The sequence below is a fragment of the Pectinophora gossypiella genome, chromosome 4, assembly GCF_024362695.1.
Source record: "Pectinophora gossypiella chromosome 4, ilPecGoss1.1, whole genome shotgun sequence".
NCBI lineage: Eukaryota > Metazoa > Arthropoda > Insecta > Lepidoptera > Gelechiidae > Pectinophora > Pectinophora gossypiella.
Window position 1 is genome coordinate 16,693,588 of NC_065407.1, and position 21,116 is coordinate 16,714,703.

A 21,116-nucleotide genomic window follows, 5' to 3' on the forward strand; every position below is an offset into this window, starting at 1 on the left:
GTTTCTACCTATAATCTTTCACTTAACTTTGATCAGAATACTTAATAAATTATCAATAATTATGGGTGTTGATGATGATGATGTGTTGTGCTTGGGTCTAATAACAAGGGTCCCCATTTACACCCAAAAACAAAGATAAAAGATGCGTTATGTCTACAACGCCATCTATATTTGCTTTGGAGAACTTAGCATCGAAAGTCCCTTATTAATCCTGAAGTCATATCCATGTTATTCTAACATCAATATTTCATGTACGTAGTATTATGTGTATGACAATATTCCGATAATGGGCTGATGCATTGATGTAGATATATTATGTGACTATAGGGCTGATGTGTCGTCGAGGTAGAATGCTGGACATGTAACTGTCACAAACTCGTTACCGTAAAATGTGGCGTAATGATAACCCCATTATGTACTTATTTACTTTTTACACGCTTTCAACATAACAATGTCTGGGTACCTATCTAATCTACTTACTAGAAAAGCCGCTTAATCATGACGCGAGGTCGCATCTTTAATTTTCAATTTTGTTTCCGAATTCATGTTTGAATCCTGAATGAAACCCACACATTCACGAGAAATGCGTTTCAGATGTACCTATGTAATCTAAGTCCTCTGTTGGGCTGGATTTCTCTTCGCGGTTTGGATTTTCATACAGTCGCTTCTGTTCTATGAAAATGGGATAATGCTAGTATTCCTGACGACCCGATTACCTACTCTAGTCACCTTAGAAAACAGTGTTTGTAGTCGCGAGCTGATTCAGAATCCCGATACTGACCCCGCCGGCGGGGTCGACGATCTCCCTCATTCAATGCTTATCGCTATCGGCCCATTATGGGCAATTAATTCTTTAAATATAATCCTCTCAGACGACATCCTGACCCGAGGTTCGCGCCCAACTGGGCACCTTCAGGCCTGTTGTCTTAAGTTTTGTACCGTATAACACCCCTCAGTCCTCTCTATTTTTCCGGCCATTATTTACTACGGCGCTCCGTGACAAAATAATAATAATTATTATTATTTTACTCACCGTCCCCTTGCAGTGCAAAAGCCAATAATGAAAAAAAAATTGTTTGCATTACATTTATGTGTAGTCTGTACTAGGTGGCACTAGTAGCGGCCTAGTATCCTAGTATCAGTCTTTGGTTTTTGCCTAGTATGTGGTACGATAAAGTATCTGTTCGATTTGTAATGTTGGTAGCTGGTAAATAATATTACCAGTTTTTAAAACTTTCCCTTAAAATGGTAAAATTATAGTCATTATTGACATATTTTTTCAACGAAATACATAAATATTCTAGTTTGTGATATAATAATTTTCTGGCTCTACACTTACTCCGCGAAATCAAATATTGAAATCGGTTAAAGGTTTTGATTGTAGAGGGATCTGTTAAGGCTAGAAGGTTCAATTATCGAACATCGTTATTTAATTATACAGTTTTTCAAGGATTTGTCCATACTTTATTATTATATTTTTTAGGGAATTTTCTTGTAAGTTGTAATTGGGGTAAATTTATTTCGAAGTGGACATCCCTGCTAAATTGATTGACGTGTGACGTGCGGTTGTCAGATTTGTTATTGAAATATTCAATCAAAAACCGGCGAATTAATGAGAAAATAGTCGCCGTCTTCTGTGTAAAGAAAATGAAAATTGCAGTTTTATTTATAAAATCAACCTTCCAAGACGTTTGTGTGAGTTTATTGCGGGGAATTGAATTTGTTACAGATTGTTAAACATACCCAAGTAAGTCCAAGAAAACAATACAATACAACATAGTTACCTATCTACTTAGTACCTACTTGGTAAACTTTGTTGGTACATAAAATGATATTTACAGTAATGTAGGTATTGTAATTATTGTTATTTTAGACAACATAGGTATGTATAATAAGGCAAAATGAGATGATGGGATGTAGGTATTTTCCTTTTGAAAGAGTGTCTGTCGTAAAATCTTTTTCGCTTGATAATCGCATTCAACGTCGTAAAGGAAGTTTGGCATAATTAATATTTGAAATTTGCTTCTGTGCTGGACTGGGAGCGAAGAAAAATCATAATTACGTTCAGTCTCCGCGGCACGGGTACCGAGTCCATAATGGACCATTAAATAGACTGTAATTAAACAGCGCAACATGTAGGTATTATAGGTAGGTCCTTCCTACCGATAGTATCAAAAGTGGCTCTAAATTGTATATTGATTACCTACTTGTGGCTTTGCCCACCCCATAAGGAAACACGGGCTGGAGTTTACGTGTACTGGCGCGACGTATGTATATCGCTGCCGGGTCTGCATGACAACCGCGCCGGGCACGAATTATATTGAGCGCTTCAACCAATAAACGATACGAATGCTATCTATGTAAATGGACGTCAAACGACTATTGGTTGAATACCTCGATATAATTCGCGCTGCGCGGTGCGGTCGTGCAGAGCCTACAAGTCTCAACGATGTTTATCTACATACCTACTACCTATTTATTTCCATTTGCGTCTAATGGCCGAAACCCGCAGTATTACCTGTATCACGTCGCGCGCGAAAATGTAATCCGTGCAGCCCCCGTAGCATGCAGCCCGCCAACTACAGGCACATCTTTTTATGAAATGAACTTTTCAAAATGTATACAGTAGCCGTAGCACAGCACCCGCAAATCGCGCGACACGGTAAATTAATCGACTCTATTAGCTACGCGAAACATGAGCGCGCATTTAAGCGGCGCTTTGAAATGTTTGAATTTTTGATGATGCATACGAAATTCCGATGGCGCAAGTTTTGTACGTTTTTATAAAGTAGTGGTTCCCAACCAGTGGTTCGCGGTCCGTGGTAGCTAGAAAGAGGTTCGCAAAAAAAATCAACAAACGCGTCATTGTCAAAAAGCGAGTGCGACGTGTGGAATCGAGCCAGAGACTAACAAAATAATATGGCACGTACCGGTCAATAATTGTACTTACGTTTTTTTTTCCAGCTGGTTAGTGGTTTGACCACAACAACTGTGTCTTCAATATTTTTATTCATCCCGAAATTATAAAATAGTTTTGTAGCTACTGTTCCAAATGTTGGCTACATAATAAGGGCCTCTTTATTAAAAGTCTCTTATTTGACCATTCGACTCGATCGTCAAGATATAAACCAATAATCCTAAAGCACTATTCTTTTCACTGTATAAAAAATGCGCCACTGATTACATATCCTCTCCTAAGATTTTTTTCATACTTTAATTACTTGATTTTAATCTTTATTTTTTATTTTAGGTAAGATGTCTCTGCTAAAGTTGTTAGTGGTTCAGCTGCAACGTAAAATCTTGCGACTACTGCGCATACGGAACCTCGTGCTATTATTAATACTCGGCTTTTTCATCTTAAATTGTATAATAATTGTTGGTGATGTAGCAGCTAAAGCGAAAACAGGCAATTTGAAGGCATTTTTTTCTATTAAAGCCGAACCTTTCGTGCCACAAAATACTCAAGTAAGTGTGTGTTTTATTACTTACTTAACATAGTTTTGTATTATTTGCTGATAAAGCAACCATGTTGCGACTCACAGTAGAAAGATAAGTTAGTGTTATCCCATATTTTTGCGTTTATTGTGTAACTTGTGAATTTTGCAATATGTTTAGACTCTTCGCATTAACGAATAGTGTATGGTTGTATTGATAAAAGTCAGCTATTATTTTGAGCCGTATGCATATATGCAGTAAATCTTGAGATTTACCAAGTAATTGTGGTAAAAGTGATTTTGTTACACACCGGGAATCGAACCCAGCAGAACTACCGGAAAGAGAGCCCATCGCATAACTACTGGACCACGAAGGCCATCTGCCGTTTACGTCTAAACATCTCTTTTTTAATATTGACCAGCGAGCTGAACACCGTAAGCACTCGACTCTTTCTCGCCGCGACAGATATAATCTGTCTCTTTCTGTGCAGTACTGTGAGAGAGTGACGGGTGATGTAAGCCGAGGTGAGAAAGAGTCGGGTGCTTACGGTTCTAAACCCGCAGGTGCCAGTTGGTTAAAGTACGAAATGACCGGTTATTAAAAGTCAATTCATACTTGTTTGGTAAATCTTAAAATAAACCCGTATTTCGGGATTTTACAGCAACCTACATCTTTAATTCCAAATAATTGTATTTCATTTAGTTTTATAATGAAACTATTTGGAACACAATTTAAAAATCATCACATATTGCATCGCGCGTAATATACGGGTGCCGTGCTACGGTTACTGATTACTGGACTTTTCCAGAAGTGGATTCTCATTTCTATGGAAAAACTGGGTCACGTTTGGTCATGTAAGGTAATAAATAATACTGAATAATGAAACCTATTTATTTAATTCCAGAAAATAGACTGGCATGATTATGCTCAAATAAAATACGAAAAGCAACGCACAGGTAAGATAACAATATTTCAATAAGGAATAATAAGCAAGCTGTCGACTGGATTTAAGTATCACATACTGTTTTAAACGGCGAAACGAAACATGGTATGGAAGTAGCCATAAACATATTTATGTGTACGAAAACACATGAACGATAACAGCCGAAATAAAATTGTAGGCAATTCATTGTTAACAAGGTAATAAAGTGTCGTGAGCTTGGATCTTATTGGTTGTAGACCAATAATTGCTTATCATTCTCCGCTGGGTAAATGCAGACCCCTTTCACATGTCAGGATCCGTTGTTTCTATGTTTTTCCATGATCCCATTTTCTGGTGAACTTGAACCAGTAGTCCCTTCACGCAATCATCCCTTTACTTACAGGAATGGGAGAGCAAGGGAAAGCAGCGTACTTACCAAACGAAACGATTGCATACCAAAAGAAAATATATTCTACAAACGGTTTCAACGGTGCTCTTAGCGATAAAATAGCTTTGAACCGTTCGTTGCCTGACATAAGGCATCGAAAATGCAGGAAGAGGAGGTATATAGCTTCTCTGCCCACTGTGAGTGTGGTGGTTCCCTTCCACAATGAGCATTTGAGCGCGTTACTGCGGACCGCGTTCTCTGTACTGTATAGGTCGCCTGAGCATTTGATCACGGAAATATTTCTAGTCAACGATGGCAGTACCAAACGTAAGATTTGTATTTTGTTCATTATTGTTTATACCACCACTTGACCAATGACAGAACTTGACCGGACTTGCACCAATGAGTTATCTTAAGTGCAATTTTCACTAACACATTTGGCTCGACCATTATAGACGGCGATACGGCTCACCGCCTATCACGATGGTCTAACAGAAAGCTCAGTGACGAGTGGGTACTTAGTTCATCTTGCGATGGATGTACCTCAATTGCGATATAGTAGTGCCTCTTGCATTGGTATTATGAATGAATTAATAGCCATTGTTAATATTTAAGGAAACGTCAAAAGTTAGCCTTTGAGGTTGCATAAAGGCAGCGAGTTCTGTGAAGTACTGAAATAGCTTTAAAGTTTATAATCATTGGACCCTAGGGACATTAGAACGAAATAAACAGTCTGTCATGTTGTTAAGATGCTTTGTACTCTTTATTATATAGTACGTACATCAAGTTTCATCACAAGAAATAGTATAAATATAATACTATGGCCCTACCAATCCCAGCCAGTTTTTGCTACTATTCCAATTTCAGAATACCCAACTCTCGATGATTACCTTGCAACGAACATGCCGAAAGTCAAACAGCTGAGGATACAGAACCGCAGCGGTCTGATCAACGCGCGCCTGGTCGGAGCCAAGGTAGCCACAGGTGATGTCCTTGTCATCCTGGATGCGCACTCCGAAGCTAACGTCAACTGGCTGCCGCCACTGCTAGGTCTGTGTATGTATTTGATTATATCTTTCAGTTTTCCAAGGCAAGTTAATGCTAAATAGCTACGTTAATGCCACCTGAAGAGAATCTGCAACCTACAAGTCACCTAAAAAAAACAAGGGTCCCTCTTCGTTATCCACTTTTCACGGGGTCTGCTTATCTGAAGATTTAGACAGAAGGCTATATAAACCGAAGTAACTGCCAATTAGGTCACATACCTCCGAAAATACATTTCCCAATATATGAGTTACTACGACATCCAGATGCTCATTCAGAGGAATGGAAGAAGCATGCAAGATTCGCCTATTTAAGTAATTCAAAACAAATTTTATGACTACATTTTACCAAAATATTATTTCGCAGACACAAAATCGATTATGTCATTTGAAAGATGTTACATATTTCAGTATTTAAACAATGTAAAACTATATTACGTAGTCATAACAAATGTTCTGCCATATCTGCCATTTTTTTGGATGTAGTATACATATAAATATAACAGGTGGTATGTTTCTCAATAAATGCACACACAATAAATGTTTCTCAATAAATGTTTCTTGTTTCTTGTTTCTCGTTTCCATAGAACCCATAGCAGTAAACTACAAGACAGTGGTATGTCCGTTTGTGGACGTAATAGATTACAACACGTTCGAGTATCGCGCGCAAGATGAGGGCGCTCGGGGAGCGTTTGACTGGGAGTTCTATTATAAAAGACTGCCTTTAATGCCCGCAGATGAGAGGAAAATGCCCGAACCTTTTGAGTAAGTCTAGATTTAATTTAAGCAAAAATTTAAGCTATTTTCTGACAGACAGATTTGATAGATTACCAACCTTAACTCATTCATCACCATTAATTTAAGAGCCACGCTCTTGTCGGTAAAGCATTATCCATGCTACGTTTTTAGAGAATAATAGGGGGGAGGTTTCCCCGAAGGATTCCGTCTTGCCTTCCGCCCCGCAGCGCTCTGTCTCGTTCTACGAAAAAGCAAATTCGATGAATTGATGTTTCGGGTAAATATTATGAAATGATGGACGGATAAAAATGTATTAGTCTTGCAATAGGTTAGGAAACTAATATTTTGTGTTTATAGGAGTCCAGTGATGGCCGGCGGTTATCTAGCCATATCTAGAAAGTTTTTCTGGGAGTTAGGCGGCTATGATCCCGGCATTGAAATCTGGGGTGGGGAGCAGTATGAACTTAGTTTTAAGGTAAGTAGATTTATCTTCTAAGAACCCTTATACTGTACTAGTGTGATAGCTGCTATAGGTACCCCCTTTTACCGCATTTATGTACATAATTTTAAAATTATAATCACAAAAGCTACAAACTGCTGTTGGTATATAATCATTCACCTTACCTGCACATTTTTCATTTCGCAGTAATATTTTATTCAAATATTTTTGACGCGGTTTTTTTTTGTATATTACACATACATTCGGGACCGGCAAAAATACAACAAAACCTGTCAATTTGATTCGTGCGTGTGTGATGCATCCCGTGTGTAAATCTAGTGCTAGTGTCGCGTCGACAAATGGTCGTAACTGCTATTTGACTATCCGCAGGCTCTACGGCAAGCGCGCTGCGCGTTGCGCGAATTATATTTCGTTTATTAGGGTTTCGACAAATAGACACAACGATTGATATAATTCGCGCCGCGCGCGGCGTGGCTGCTATGCCGCGGGAGCTGACAAATAAAAAGGTTCTCGTAATATCGTGGAGTGTAATACCGTCTTGAACTCGCAGGGAGTAGGTGGCAGGGTGCATATAGGCTGAAAGATGTTGTGCAGCGAGACCCGAAGTATTGTGAAACTACACGTCGCGTGATAATGTAAGTTCCATGAATGAAATATAACCAACTGCCTGTTTAAACGGAGAACTAATAAAGGCGTAGAGTCGGATAACAGATGAAGAGAATATTAAAAACATACTAATGTTGCTCGTTCCAGCTTAGAATTGCATGAATGGAATACCTATTTTATTGACGAGTTTAATTTATTTTTTTATTGTTTATATTTGAAATTAATTTATGTGTATTTTTTTAGAAATTATATTAAAATAATTCTGATTTGTTTTGTTGTTTTTTTTTAATCTAGTAGGTAAATAAAGAAGTATTGATTAATTGATTGATTACGTCTTTGGTCACAATCTCACCTTATGGGAGTGATGGTAGTTATATGACGATGTGAAGTTATGATTATTTTCACATAATCCATCCCTTTTTTATTGTATACGTCTCATAACATGTCACATGTCCCCCCCCCCCTCACTCAGCCAGATGAATTTTCGTCTGTCTCTACTATTCATAGCTAACTCTTTGCCTACCTTTCATACAATATTATTTGCTCTACATTTAGGTTTGGATGTGTGGCGGCAGGCTGATAGATGCTCCATGTTCCCGGGTGGGACACATCTACCGCGGTCCCGGCCCGGCGCTGTTCCCCAGCCCAAGACCCTACGACTTTGTTAGCAAGGTATACAGTACATACGTACACTCACGTCAGAAATTTCTATTAGGGAGGGCAGGGGACTGGGTACAGCCACAAGAAGAAAAAAATATACAAAGTCTGGCAGCAAGGGTTTGCTGCCGCCGAAGGATGTTATCGGGGTATCGAACAGAGCATAGTACCCCGCTAGCCACAAGTTGATAGTGTGACTAGGGATCGACGATCCAACGGTGTCATGTTGGAAATTGTATTATGCGTCTCGCCGTGTAATCTTCGATATCGCGTTTCACGACTGCATTGTTTAATGTGGCGCCATCTGGTACATGTGGGCGGAATTAGCTGGCCAACTAGGTGGGTCCGCCACAGTCTTAAGTTGGATACCATTAACCATATGTGAACAGCCCATTATCCATCGTGTTCGTGTGATCTGAACATGTAAATAACATAAACCGTCTATCGGTTTTTATGACTTCCCCGAGAATTTAACTTTAGTAAGGTGCGTATTTATTTTGAAGATCTCTGTGGCTAGGTTTGTTTACCTTAACCACCAAACTTAATGACCCCAATCAGATTTTAGAAACTTGTTTCATTTGACCTATATATAAATACATTATCGAATCGAATATATAACTTTTTGCTGGATGTCTATAGATATATAAAAAGGAATAAGGAAGTTGTAAAGTTGTAGATAAAATTTCTTATAATTATGTTTATTGCAGAATTATCGGCGAGTAGCAGAAGTATGGATGGATGAGTACGCTCAATACCTGTATAAACGTCGTCCAAACTGGCTCAAGGTAGATCCGGGGGACATATCGGAACAGAAGGCGCTGCGGCAGAAGCTACAATGCAAGTCATTCAGATGGTACATCACGAAGGTTGGTATTTAACAGGTTTTTGCACAGTTGGCCGCAATAATTCAAAAACGGGCTAAAAATCAAAATTATGCGTTATGATACAATATTTATCAATAGACTTAGAAAGATGCAGACAGTATGAACCACATGGAAATCCATTTAGGGGCTCTAGACGATAAGTTGTATACTGTTTACTGATTGGACAACACAAATAAATTTCAAATAGGATATAGAAAACGCACACATTTTCATGCAAATTTTATCCTGTATTGAAAATACTGTGACCTTACATAACATAAGAAATATTTTTTGCACACATAGCAAATTTAGAATTACATAACAAAAAAGAAATGGAAAGAGTACAACAAGCGGTGTTAGTGCTAAGTAGCAATCTATTTCGTTAATATTAATACTGAATATGAAACATATTCGTTACAAAATATGAATAAAATAAGTATAAATACTTGGCACTCCTCAATTTAGTAAAGCAAAATAAAGTTTGTAAAATGTACGTATTTTTTTTTATTTCAGGTAGCGTTCGATCTTGTCGAGAGATATCCTCCTGTGGAACCAAAACCTTTTGCCTCTGGAAGGGTAAGAAATTCTAACAATAATAGCAGTAACCTTCAACTATCGTCGAATATTATAAGGAAACTATTTGCCTGCCTGATTTTCCTGTCTTGCCCTGAAAGGCTACCTAGTATGGTGTAAGCATTAAAATCCTGTTTCAGATAAAGGTACCCGCTGAGGACTATTGTTTAGACGCCTCTGACAAGAAACCAAAAGCTTCTCTGATGCTCACTTCGTGCCGTGATGGCACAGGGGCCGCCGACCCTGACCAGGACTGGATGGTGTCTTGGCACAAGGACATCAGGTAATACTGACTATAATAAAATGTAGACTTTGATTAGCCTCTTTCAGGTTTCGTTTCAGGATCGTAGAAGGTGGAATTCCGTGGTCTGCCTTCCCCAACGGAAAATACATGTGATATTATGTATGTATGAGTATATTTCGTGTTGTTTAGCCCTTTTTTCTGCCAAGAGAGCGAACCCTGCGCTGTCATGTGCCTCACGTCCATCTAGAACCCTCTAGGAAAAAAGTGCCTCCTAGGCACTGTATAAATCATCTAAAAAGATGGATGAGGCCTAAGTAGTACCACTATGAGTATATTTAATAAAATCTACAGCGACTCTAACCATATCACAAGTTATCCGCAAGGGTATTTGTTAACTTGAAAATCTATCATTGTTTAGCCAATAGCGTTAATTTATTTATCGTGTCGCGCACGATATGCTGGCAGCATGCTGCAGTGTCAGCTGTTAAAGAGGACTTTACTATCTCCAACCTTATCTCTAGACACGTTTTGTCTGGTTATGTATGTATTTGATGTGTACTTATATACATAAAACTTATTATTTGTTAGGTTGAAAAAGCGGAACGTGTGCTGGGACGTACCAAATGCCGAGAAATTTAGTCCAATATTGCTGTTTCCGTGTCACCTCGGCGGCGGCAACCAGTTCTGGAAGTACGATAGCGTAAGTACTGCAAAACGTTTGTTTTACAATTACTACAAAGTCAAACTGTAGTCTTATTCTATGAAGTCTAGTACATAACTTGCGCAAGGAAGGTAAAAAAAATCGGTATAATAGCCCTAGTGTCTTCGATTATATATTGTATATTAGTTGCATTCAAAAATTAAACAAAATATCGTCCTCGCGTCAAATCTGCTGTACTTATACCACTTCATGTATTCCGAAAAGTCCTAAAGTCTAATTTAAATCTTAAGTAACTGAGATAACTAATTAACTATAGAAACACGGCGTGCGAATATGAAAGAGCATCGCTGTTATAATGCCTTGATTAGATGGTGCCATGTTTTAGGCGGCAACAGTGTATCCGCCTTGCTGTCTTGTGTCTGTCTGTCCCTGTTTGTTTAAATTATCTGCCTGTATCACTAGGTAACCTAAAAGGATAATTTTGGCCAATCAGCATAATATTTTCACATTGTGGTCGTGTTTCCTCAATTCACAGAAGAATATCTATATTCATAGAAGCTATATCTAATGAAGCGAGGAACTTTGTTATGTCAAACAATCGTCAAAATAAGGAATTGGTTTTAGGTGAAATGCTTAAGTATGAACTTTTAAATCCCCTGTTTTATTTTCAGGAAACACGGTCGTTTACTCACAATAGCCAGAGTTGTCTCGAGTGGGATATAAAAAAGCAGAGGGTGTATATATCCCCGTGTATATATGGCAAAATGGTCCAGCAGTGGGACGTCGATGACGTAGATCTCGAAAGAATGAAGCAGTGGGATGAACCGCCCCCGGTTTATGGAAAAGAATGAATAAAAATGGATGATATTTAATTTAGTTATTATTTGACAAAACGGATAAATACTGGCCAAGGATATAGCACAGGTTGCATTATCGCGCGCGGTGCGTTACGTATAAACCACGCGTTTCGAATGCTGTCTATATAGATAATCAGCGTATGACTAATGACTATTGGTCAAGCTACTTGGAGTGTAGCGCGCGGTAGCGTAACCGTGCAGAAACTTTTGGAGAAATATACAAATTTAAGTTACCCTGCTTTGTTATACAAATAAATTTAAAACACTGATAACATACCCCATCCCGACAGCGATTTTTTAAATTATGTTCAAGGCTAGGCTTAAATTACTTAATAGTTAAATAACCCAATTGTATATGTATAATATGCTAAATGACTGTTATCATATAAAAAGTATCCAATATTTATTAGTGTTTATTTTGTATGAGTCTTTCTACTTATTTATTGAATGAAATGACATGTTATACTTACATATCAATTGATGACAACTCCTAGACTAAGTTAAATATAAGAGTATTGTAATTTTTATGATGATTTTCATGTTTGCGCTGGTTCAAATTATGAAATGTTACATAAACAGAAATAAAATACCAATTGTTATATGTTAATGTTTTTTTATTATTTAGAATAACCTGTTGGGATTCGCGGGCTGATTTCCGCATAACTTGATGTAGGACGCACTTCTTTTTTTTATTGCGTAAATCGTGAATAAATGCTGTTATACTGTGTAATATGCTGATATGTACACAGTTAAATAAAAAAAATAATGTTTAAAGTTTACTTCTTAAATAAAAGTTTGATTAGTTTTTTATGCTACCGCCAAAAATAATGGTAATCATTGCTACCGTGCTACGGCGGCTCAACGGCGGCTACCAAGTTGGGCACGCAGTGTTGCCTACATTTTCCATACATTTTCCCGTAATGCTATTCAAATTATATACCACTTGAACAGACTCGTACTAACACAATATTATTCCCTACTTTTTTATTTATATTTGTTTTTAATTAAATATTTGTTTTATCATAATCATAAATTGGTTAAAAATTATTAAAAAGCGGCAACACTGTTAGATAAAACCGGCGGAGCGACTAAAAAAATAGTAAAAATAATGGTTGTCGTCTTGTCGTGTTGTATTGTAGAACGTACCTAAATAATTGCGATTTACATTATTTGTATTGCAATATAATAAAAGAAATGTACAAAGTTAGCTGTGTTCTTCAAGATTTCTTCAAGAGCTTAACGGGATAATTGGATTTGTTACATATTTTGTACTGTGTAATCAGGTGAGTGCCAAAGATTTGTGTAAACAACTGTTTTGAATAAAACATTTTATACTTCACTGTTAAAACTTAGCGGTTCAAGCAGAAAGACGAAAAGTATTGTGTGTGTTATAACTAAATGTTAGTCTTATTTTTATTTGTATGAAAACAAAGTATTATAAGTATTCCATTTTCTTACTGATCCTTAAATGTTTATCTACCTGCTCTGTTAAAAAAACTTGTCTATAAACCTGTGGAAGACAATGAATGTATACATTATCATTTACAATTAAAGTACCTATTTTACTCTCACCCCCGGCAGAGTGAAAGTAATATTACGGATTTTTAATTGTTAAGAAATTAAAAAAAAAATAGTGTGTACTTAATAATAAGAAGATACATATATACAACATAAATGCTAAGCTATCACAGCAGTAAAATATTATGCGAAATATTTGAAACCCCCTTTTAGGTATACATATAAACAAATCTGAACAAATCCTTAATTTTTAGGAAAAATGACTGTCCACAAGATGGTCATGCTCCGGCTATGCCGTCTAATGTTGCGATTGCTGCATATCCGGAATCTTCTACTGCTGACGTTCATCCTCATAGTGTTGTTTTTGGTAAAATCAATGCAGGACCTGGACGGCAAAGCGAGAGAAGAGCAAATTAAATCTATTAAGGCATTTATATATGCACCTTTCAATAATCAAGATTATTTTGTGCCTAAGAATTTAGAGGTAAGATTTATATGCCTATTATATTTATTTATTTGATAGAGCATGAGAATGACATAAAAAAATACATTAAAAATGCTTATTCCCAATGATCATGGGAAACTCTAACTCTTTCGTCACTCATATTTTTAACAGACTCCAGAAAAAGTTATCAACTGTATGTTTTACATAACATAAACAGTTGGGCACATGTCTCTCCTCAATGAACCGGAGGGGTGTATGGAGCATACTCCATTACTTATATGTTTTATTTAATTTATTTAAATGCAGTTTCATACCTCTGTTGTTATAATTATTACTTTATTGTATGTATATTGATAAAACTGAAGTTTGTCTTTGAGTGCATTTTATGTCTTAAGTGGTTTATCACCTCAACAATTAAATTTCCTATGCAAGCGATCTGATTAGTACAAATAATGAGGACAGAAGATAACATTTTATGTTGCTTGAAATGAGGTTTGAGCGAGAGATCTAGAGTCATTTAATAATTTGTGACATTGTCATTCTCCTTTCCTTATCCTACTATAAGTGATATTCTAGGGTCCACTATCATTTTCGCGTTTATTTCAGTTTATGATTTTTGCGGGCTTAGCACCGTAAGCGTGCGACTCTTTCTCGCCGTCACCCGTCACTCTTTCACAGTACTGCACAGAAAGAGACAGATGATCTCTGTCGCGGCGAGAAAGAGTCGCGTGCTTACGCTGCTAAGCCCACTGGTAGAGCAATCCTTTGCTTAACACTTTGAAGGACAGAACGTTTGTGGACGTTCCGATTCCATACTACCTATTATGAATCATCAATGACCCATGGTCTCTGTCCGTGAAAAGGTTAAAGGATATGCTGAAGCACCTATGCGGCTGGCATGATCACTCAGGGTGTTCAAAGCCTTATAAAAGATTTAAAAAAAATACATAGTATTTTTGTAACTTTTTCTTATTTGCTAGTTGGACGAAAATGGCTTCTATTCACTGAACAATACAATGAAGGTTTGTAAAACATAGTATGTTTGATAGTTTTTTTGTAATTAAATTACGTATTATAGGTATGAATTCATACGTTTTTTTTTAGGTAGACCTTTACTTCCATATTTTATTAATTTAAATTAGTCATGTATAGTGCGTTTATTAGTCATATATTAAAAATCAAAGAAAATCATAAGTATAATACCTGTAGGATTTATATTTGTCTAGACTAGATATATAGAAATATTATATTGTTCTTTTATAATAGGCAGTAGGTATATGAAGGACTTTCCAGGTTACATTTCCTAAAAATACCAATTTTCTCATTTCTCAGGTACATAATTATTCAAAAATATAATATAATGGCAGAAATGTATATAAAAATAATTGTTGCTTGATATTTGGATCAGATATGGTTTAGAATTATGTTGCTTCTCTTTATTTTGATCAGAATAATAATGGGTGGAAGATGTGTTGTGCCTGGGTGTATTAACAAGGGTCATCATTTATACACAAAAACAAAGATAAAACTATGTCTGGTATACATATATGAAATTAGAAGGTTAAACAAAGACTAATTTGTACAGCGCCATCTATATAATTTTTGGGGAATGTGGTGTGGAAAGTCCCACATTGTAGGTAGGTAATTTTGTTATCCTACTTGTGGAAAATGAAACCATTCGGTTTGAGTTTTTAGAGCAAAACTGTAATGTCAAAACCGTAGAAAAACAAAATAATATCAAAATTCAAATATATAAAAGAAGTAAAAAGTAAAACATATCAAAAAGGTTTCCTATCGGCGACACTACGTCTTAGAAAGAAACGATTATTATAAAGGGACACCACAGCAACAGATAAAAAACAAAACACATAACTTACAATCAAAACACGTAATAAAAACAACTTACACAAGAGAGTACAAATAAATTAACGCAAATTGTAATTTTGTGTATGGACTGGTCAACAATGGTGGTGTCCTTTAAAAGGGCCTCACTCAGCATAAGCCGCGGCGCGAGCCACGACGCTGGTATTCTGTGCACCCTGCTAAGTGAGGCACGGAAATTTATTATTACATTATTAACAAATTATAATTATTACATTATGGTGGCCCAAATGCCCAGCCCAGCAGGTAAACAATGCCACTGAAAGAGTGATGGTTGTCTTACAAACACAACAAACACAAGGTTAAATTCGACTTTCTACTGAAATAATTGTTTAATTTCAGAAAATAGACTGGCATAATTATACTCAAATAAAGTACGAGGCACAACGGACGGGTAAGTTTCAAGACATTTTATTTAATTAGCCTAAATACGTCCCACTGCTGGGCACAGGCCTCCCCTCAATCAACCGGAGGGGGTGAGGAGCATACTTCACCACGCTGCTTCACTGCGGGTTGGTGGAGGTAATTTTACGGCTAATAGCCGGGACCAACGGCTTAACGTCCCCTCCGAAGCATGGAATCATCTTACTTTTTCAGACAATCAGGTGATATAAGCCTGAAGAGTCCTTACCAAACCAAAGACAGTCTCACAAAGTGATTTCGACAATGTCCCCATCGGGAATCGAACCCGGACCTCCAGATCGTGAGCCTAACGCTCTAACCACTAGACCACCGAGACTGTTTGTAACTGAGGAGGCTGTGTATAACTGAACATAACCTTAAGCCAAACCACAGAATAAAGAAGAATATACTATGTATAGAATGGTAATTCTCCGCCCGCACCAATTGCAATCGGGCGCCGACTTCACCCCGTCTGGGTCTTACTTTAGTTTTAAATGGTCGTAAGCCGCTAAGGGAGAGAGCGCGCGGGCTGTGTCTCGCTCGCACACGGTAAGAAAGAGGTTGTGTGTCGTTAATAGACGATACGTCTTTAGCGTCCTACCAAAAATGATAAATCTATATAGGCGATAGGCTGATCCCCTATCCCCATACGGTTCATCATTATCCATCTTAGGACTATGTATCAAAAGTGGCTGCAAATAGTCTTCTGATTATTTGTGGCTCTGCCCACCCCTTCGGGGAACATGGTGGTTTCTGTATGTATGTACGTCTTTAGCGATTATTACATTGCCCTGTCTACCGGCCTAGATGCGTCAAGTCTAATAGCAAATCGGCGGGGCGTAACCATGGTAACCACGATCTCGAGCGAGTTAGTGGGGAGTAACCATGGAAACCACGATCTCGAGCGAGTTGCTGGGGAGGAACCACGATTTCGAGCTAGTTGGTGGGGAGTAACCATGGTAACCACGATCTCGAGCAAGTTGGCGGGGAGGAACCACGATTTCGAGCTAGTTGGTGGGGAGTAACCATGGTAACCACGATCTCGAGCATCTTGGCGGGGAGGAACCATAGTAACCACCCGTGACCTCGACGTATCTAGTCCGATGGAAAGGGGAATGTAACAACCCCTTTTGTGTTACGAAGTTGTACCTACCTATTAATTCGGATTTGGCGGGAAATTAAAAATCCAAAAGTAAAACACTGCATAATTGGAAAATTGGGTATTATTGAGGATTAGTAACATGACAATCTAAATGATAAGATAAAAAAAATAACCGCGAGCTAAACATATCAATTAGTTTATACAAAAAAAAATATAATATGACGAAATTAGGTAGGTATAATCTAGATAAGGAACTATAATTAAGTTGATTAAGAAAGCCTAAAATATATCTTAAGTGTTATTTATCACAAAATGTAATAGTACATACTACGTGGCGGAGTTATCTTTATTTCCTAATATTTAAAAATTTTTGATTGTAACTTTTAATTTTAAATTGACATACCTAATTGACATTGTTTTCTTTATATCTTCCAATATGGGTACCTACCCGAAATAAATGAATTTCTTTTATTTTATTTTTTATTGTTATCACTCATTCTACTACTACTAGAAGGACGTATATTGACCAAATCGGAGATGACCTTAGAAAAGGTACCGTACGGTCTACTCTGACCCGGCGTGCGTGTATGAAACGATTGATGAATATTGAGGAAGCAAGAGAAGTGTGTCAGGATCGAAGCAAATGGAATTCCATAGTATCTGCTTATCCCGATGGGAAATAGAGATTAGTTTGAGTTTTTTATGTATGTATATGACTATATGTATGTACAGAATCTTGAATTCAGTCTGAATATGGTATTAGTAAGCTGCTGTAAGACAGGGGGTTGAGTCGATTGGAATATCTTCAGACGCTTGTTGATATTTGTATTGACTCGGGACTTCGAAATACAAAGGGGGGGGGGGGGGGGGGGATGCTATATCCACAACAAATCTCTCGATTATATCCCGATTGGGGTAGTCAGAGGTACATCCATCGTAAGATGAACTAAGTACCCACACCTCACCGAGCTTTTTGTTGGATCAACGTGATAGGTGACGAGCCGTATCGCCGTCTATAATGGTCCAGGCACCTGTGTTAGTGAAAAGTGCACTTAAGATAAATTAATAACTCATTGGTCTAAATTAATAACTCATTGGTCGAAGTCCGGAGTTCGAACCGGGGCTCCCCGCTCGATTATTGCCTAAAGAAAAAATAAAACAAAACAGTAAAAAGATGTAAATGAAGAAAAAAACACCATTTAATGTGAAAACGATAAAACGTAGGCTGTAACGGTCTTGGAATAATGTGTGTAATGGATCGTAAAAATATTATTAGGTACCTTAATACTTACAGGAGAGTTGCCTTGATAGCTCAGCTGAAAGAACACGTGGTTATTATCGTTAGGTCACGGTTTAGATTCCCGTCTCGGGTTCTGAACCACTGAATTCGACTTTTTTTTTTCTTAAATTTTGACTTCGCGCGGCTTGTGCATTTGCCACAGACAAAGATAGGGAAGCAAATAGGAAAAAGGAAAAATCAAATCACGGAATTTAGATGAAGGATAAAAAAAACATAACCATAGCCACAACGCCACCAACCTGCACCAGAGCAGCGTAGTGGAGTATGCTTCATACCCCCTCCAGTTGATTAAAGGCTATTTATGTTTTAGGTTAGTGATTATTTAGAAGATATGAATGCATGGGATTAACTATCTGAGAACTGATATTAGGCAGCTGAATTACTCAATTGTATAATAATATTTTATGTTTATTTTTTTTCAAAGAGTTTATTTTTTTATCGCCTAGGGCCCTGTGCCGAGGGTTTTCTTGCAGCTTCTTTTCCCCGGCTATACAGGTTGGGATAAGCTGCAGTAGTTTTAGGCGGATGAGACGTTACGTAAAAATTGACGATTCAAAGTGTAACTATGTTACCTACTGAATAAAGATATTTTTGAGAAAAGAATAATCTCTCTTGCAGGTCTCGGCGAACAGGGCAGGCCAGCTCATCTACCAGCCGAACTAGCTCATTTAGAAGAACTTTTGTACGCTGAAAATGGCTTTAACGGGGCCTTGAGCGACAAAATAGCCATAAACCGTTCCCTACCTGATATAAGGCATCCAAAGTGCAAGAAGAGGAAGTACATAGCGTCTCTGCCCACTGTGAGCGTGGTGGTTCCATTCCATAACGAGCATTGGAGTACGTTAGTGAGGACTGCGTTCAGTGTGCTGTATAGGTCGCCAGAGCATTTGATTAAGGAGATATTTCTAGTCGACGATGCTAGTACTAAAGGTAAAAACTCTAGTTTTGATTTTCTTTTTTTTAAAGTAACTATTGTTTGCCTGCAAAAGATCGTTACTTCAGGATCCCGATACACTTCAGGACCTCCATACCGACCCCGCCGGCGTTGTCGACGATTTCCCTCATTCAGCGCCTATCGCTATCGACCCACTAGGGTCGATTAATTCTTTCAAATATTTTGCCTCAGACGACGCCCTGAGCCGAGGTTCGCGCCCAACTGGGCACCCTGCTGCTGGGTGAGAGCCTTCAGCGCTCCCCATTTGTCCGGCCAAGTAGTTAATGCCATCTGCGGCAAATCTACAATAAGTCACGTAAAAAAAATATGCAAAAGATTATCCCGTTTTTCACAGGGACCGCTTACCTAACCTGAAGATTTGACAGATCCGGTTTTTTACAGAAGCGACTGCCTGTCTGACCTTCCAAGGGAAAACCAGCCCAATACAGGTTAGGTCACATACCTCCGAAAATGCATTTCTCGGGAATGTGGGTTTCCTCACGATGTTTTCCTTCACCGCTGAACACGATGATCCAAACATGAATTCGAAAACAAATTCGACAATCATTAGTTTGGGCCTGTGCTGGAGTCGGACCTGCGATCTCAATGTGAGAGGCAAGCGTTCTACAAACTGAGTATTGAGTACAGTCATGAGCAATATAATGTACCCACTTTGGGACTCTATCGCACTAACATATTTGACATTTAGTGAGACTTACAGTTCAATTTGTCAAAAAGTTAATGTGACATGGTACCAAAGTGTATACATATTAATGCTCGTGACCGTACGCATGTAAACAATTTCATATCAACAGACGTGCGGAAAATAGACTCGTGATTCAAACATGAATAGTTCAGCCTTCAATCATGCGTTTTGCATTTGAACAAAGATCGTGTTACAAGTTGTATGGGTGTATGCGAAGCAGTTGTTAATCAACATGCGATATCTCAGCGCATTGTTGTCCATACAATGCGAGAACTAACCAAAAAGTAAGATGATCCGTGCTTCGGAAGGCCGTTGGTCCCGGTTACTATTTACTAATATACGTAAGTAGTCGTTACATGGGCCATGTCAGGGGCCTTTGGCGGCTCAATAATAACCCTGACACCAGGGTTGATGAGGTTGGTAATTCACCACACAACCCACACGATAGAAGAAGTGGAAGAATTCTAGAACTTATTTGGAATCATCTGTGACAATCCGACTTGTTTTTACTCTGTGGTCCTACTAGTCATCAATGGATGTGTCGTTTACCCACTATCATAGAATTAAGAATAACACTACGTGAATAACGGACACTTCGCCCCGCACTAATTCGTATTGGGCGCCGAGCTAAATTTACCTCACCCCCGCTGTCACTGTAGTCATAGAATAAGAAACAATACTACGTACAGAACGGCAACTTTCCGCTCCCCACCAGCGGTTGAGTTAGGTTTACCTCACCTCTCTCGGTCATACTTCCTCGGTCTTACCTTTGAGCAGGTTTAAGACAGTAATTAAACAGAAACTTTGGAAAAAAGTTTCTTATAAAGTTAGTGATTTTTTAGAAGATATGAATACATAGGATTAACTGTCTGGGAACTAATATTAGGCAGCCAAGTTACTAAATTGTATAGTAATATTTTATATATTTTTTTAAAGAACGTCTAGGGCCTAGGGCTCTGTGCCGAGACTTTGCAGCTTCTTTTCCCCGGCTATACAGGTTGTGAGAATCTGCAGTAATTTTACGCGGATTAGACGTTCGTTGTGTAAAAAATGTCGACTCTAAGTGTAGCTATGTTACCTAGTGTTTGGCACGATAGAAGAAGATAACCACACTAAACTTTTTCATTTTCAGACTACTCAAAACTGGACGAATATTTAGTAGAAAACATGCCTAAGGTGAAGGTCATAAGGCTCGCTAAGCGCAGCGGCCTCATCGTGGCCCGGCTGGCGGGCGCCAAGGAAGCCACCGGTGACGTCATCATCGTGCTGGACTCGCACACTGAAGCCAACGTCAACTGGCTGCCGCCACTGCTAGGTCTGTGTATGTATTTGATATTGCCTTTACTGCTCCACTTCCCCTCACCAATGCGAGCTTACCTCA

At 38.2% G+C, this 21,116-nt stretch overlaps 2 protein-coding genes across 5 annotated transcripts in view; both read left to right on the forward strand.

Moving 5' to 3' along the window:
- Window positions 1–1,544: 1,544 nt before the first annotated feature.
- LOC126382364 (N-acetylgalactosaminyltransferase 6-like) lies at window positions 1,545–12,054 on the forward strand. Its single transcript, XM_050032180.1, has 13 exons — window positions 1,545–1,747; window positions 3,251–3,465; window positions 4,340–4,391; window positions 4,761–5,072; window positions 5,613–5,795; window positions 6,376–6,553; window positions 6,884–7,001; window positions 8,148–8,264; window positions 8,957–9,115; window positions 9,626–9,688; window positions 9,826–9,968; window positions 10,518–10,629; window positions 11,262–12,054. The coding sequence occupies exons 2-13, from the start codon at window positions 3,256–3,258 to the stop codon at window positions 11,439–11,441; spliced, it is 1,827 nt and encodes a 608-aa protein (XP_049888137.1). The 5' UTR covers window positions 1,545–1,747; window positions 3,251–3,255; the 3' UTR covers window positions 11,442–12,054.
- A 502-nt stretch (window positions 12,055–12,556) lies between these two features.
- The window catches only part of LOC126382360 (N-acetylgalactosaminyltransferase 6-like), a 166,402-nt gene continuing 157,842 nt past the window's right edge, over window positions 12,557–21,116 (forward strand). For all 4 annotated transcript variants that reach the window (XM_050032173.1, XM_050032175.1, XM_050032174.1 and 1 more), the window contains exons 1-5: window positions 12,557–12,730; window positions 13,220–13,449; window positions 15,634–15,685; window positions 18,714–19,025; window positions 20,868–21,050. In XM_050032173.1, the coding sequence (XP_049888130.1) occupies window positions 13,225–13,449; window positions 15,634–15,685; window positions 18,714–19,025; window positions 20,868–21,050 (772 nt within the window). In that variant the 5' untranslated portion in view covers window positions 12,557–12,730; window positions 13,220–13,224. The remainder of the gene's footprint in view (window positions 12,731–13,219; window positions 13,450–15,633; window positions 15,686–18,713; window positions 19,026–20,867; window positions 21,051–21,116) is intronic.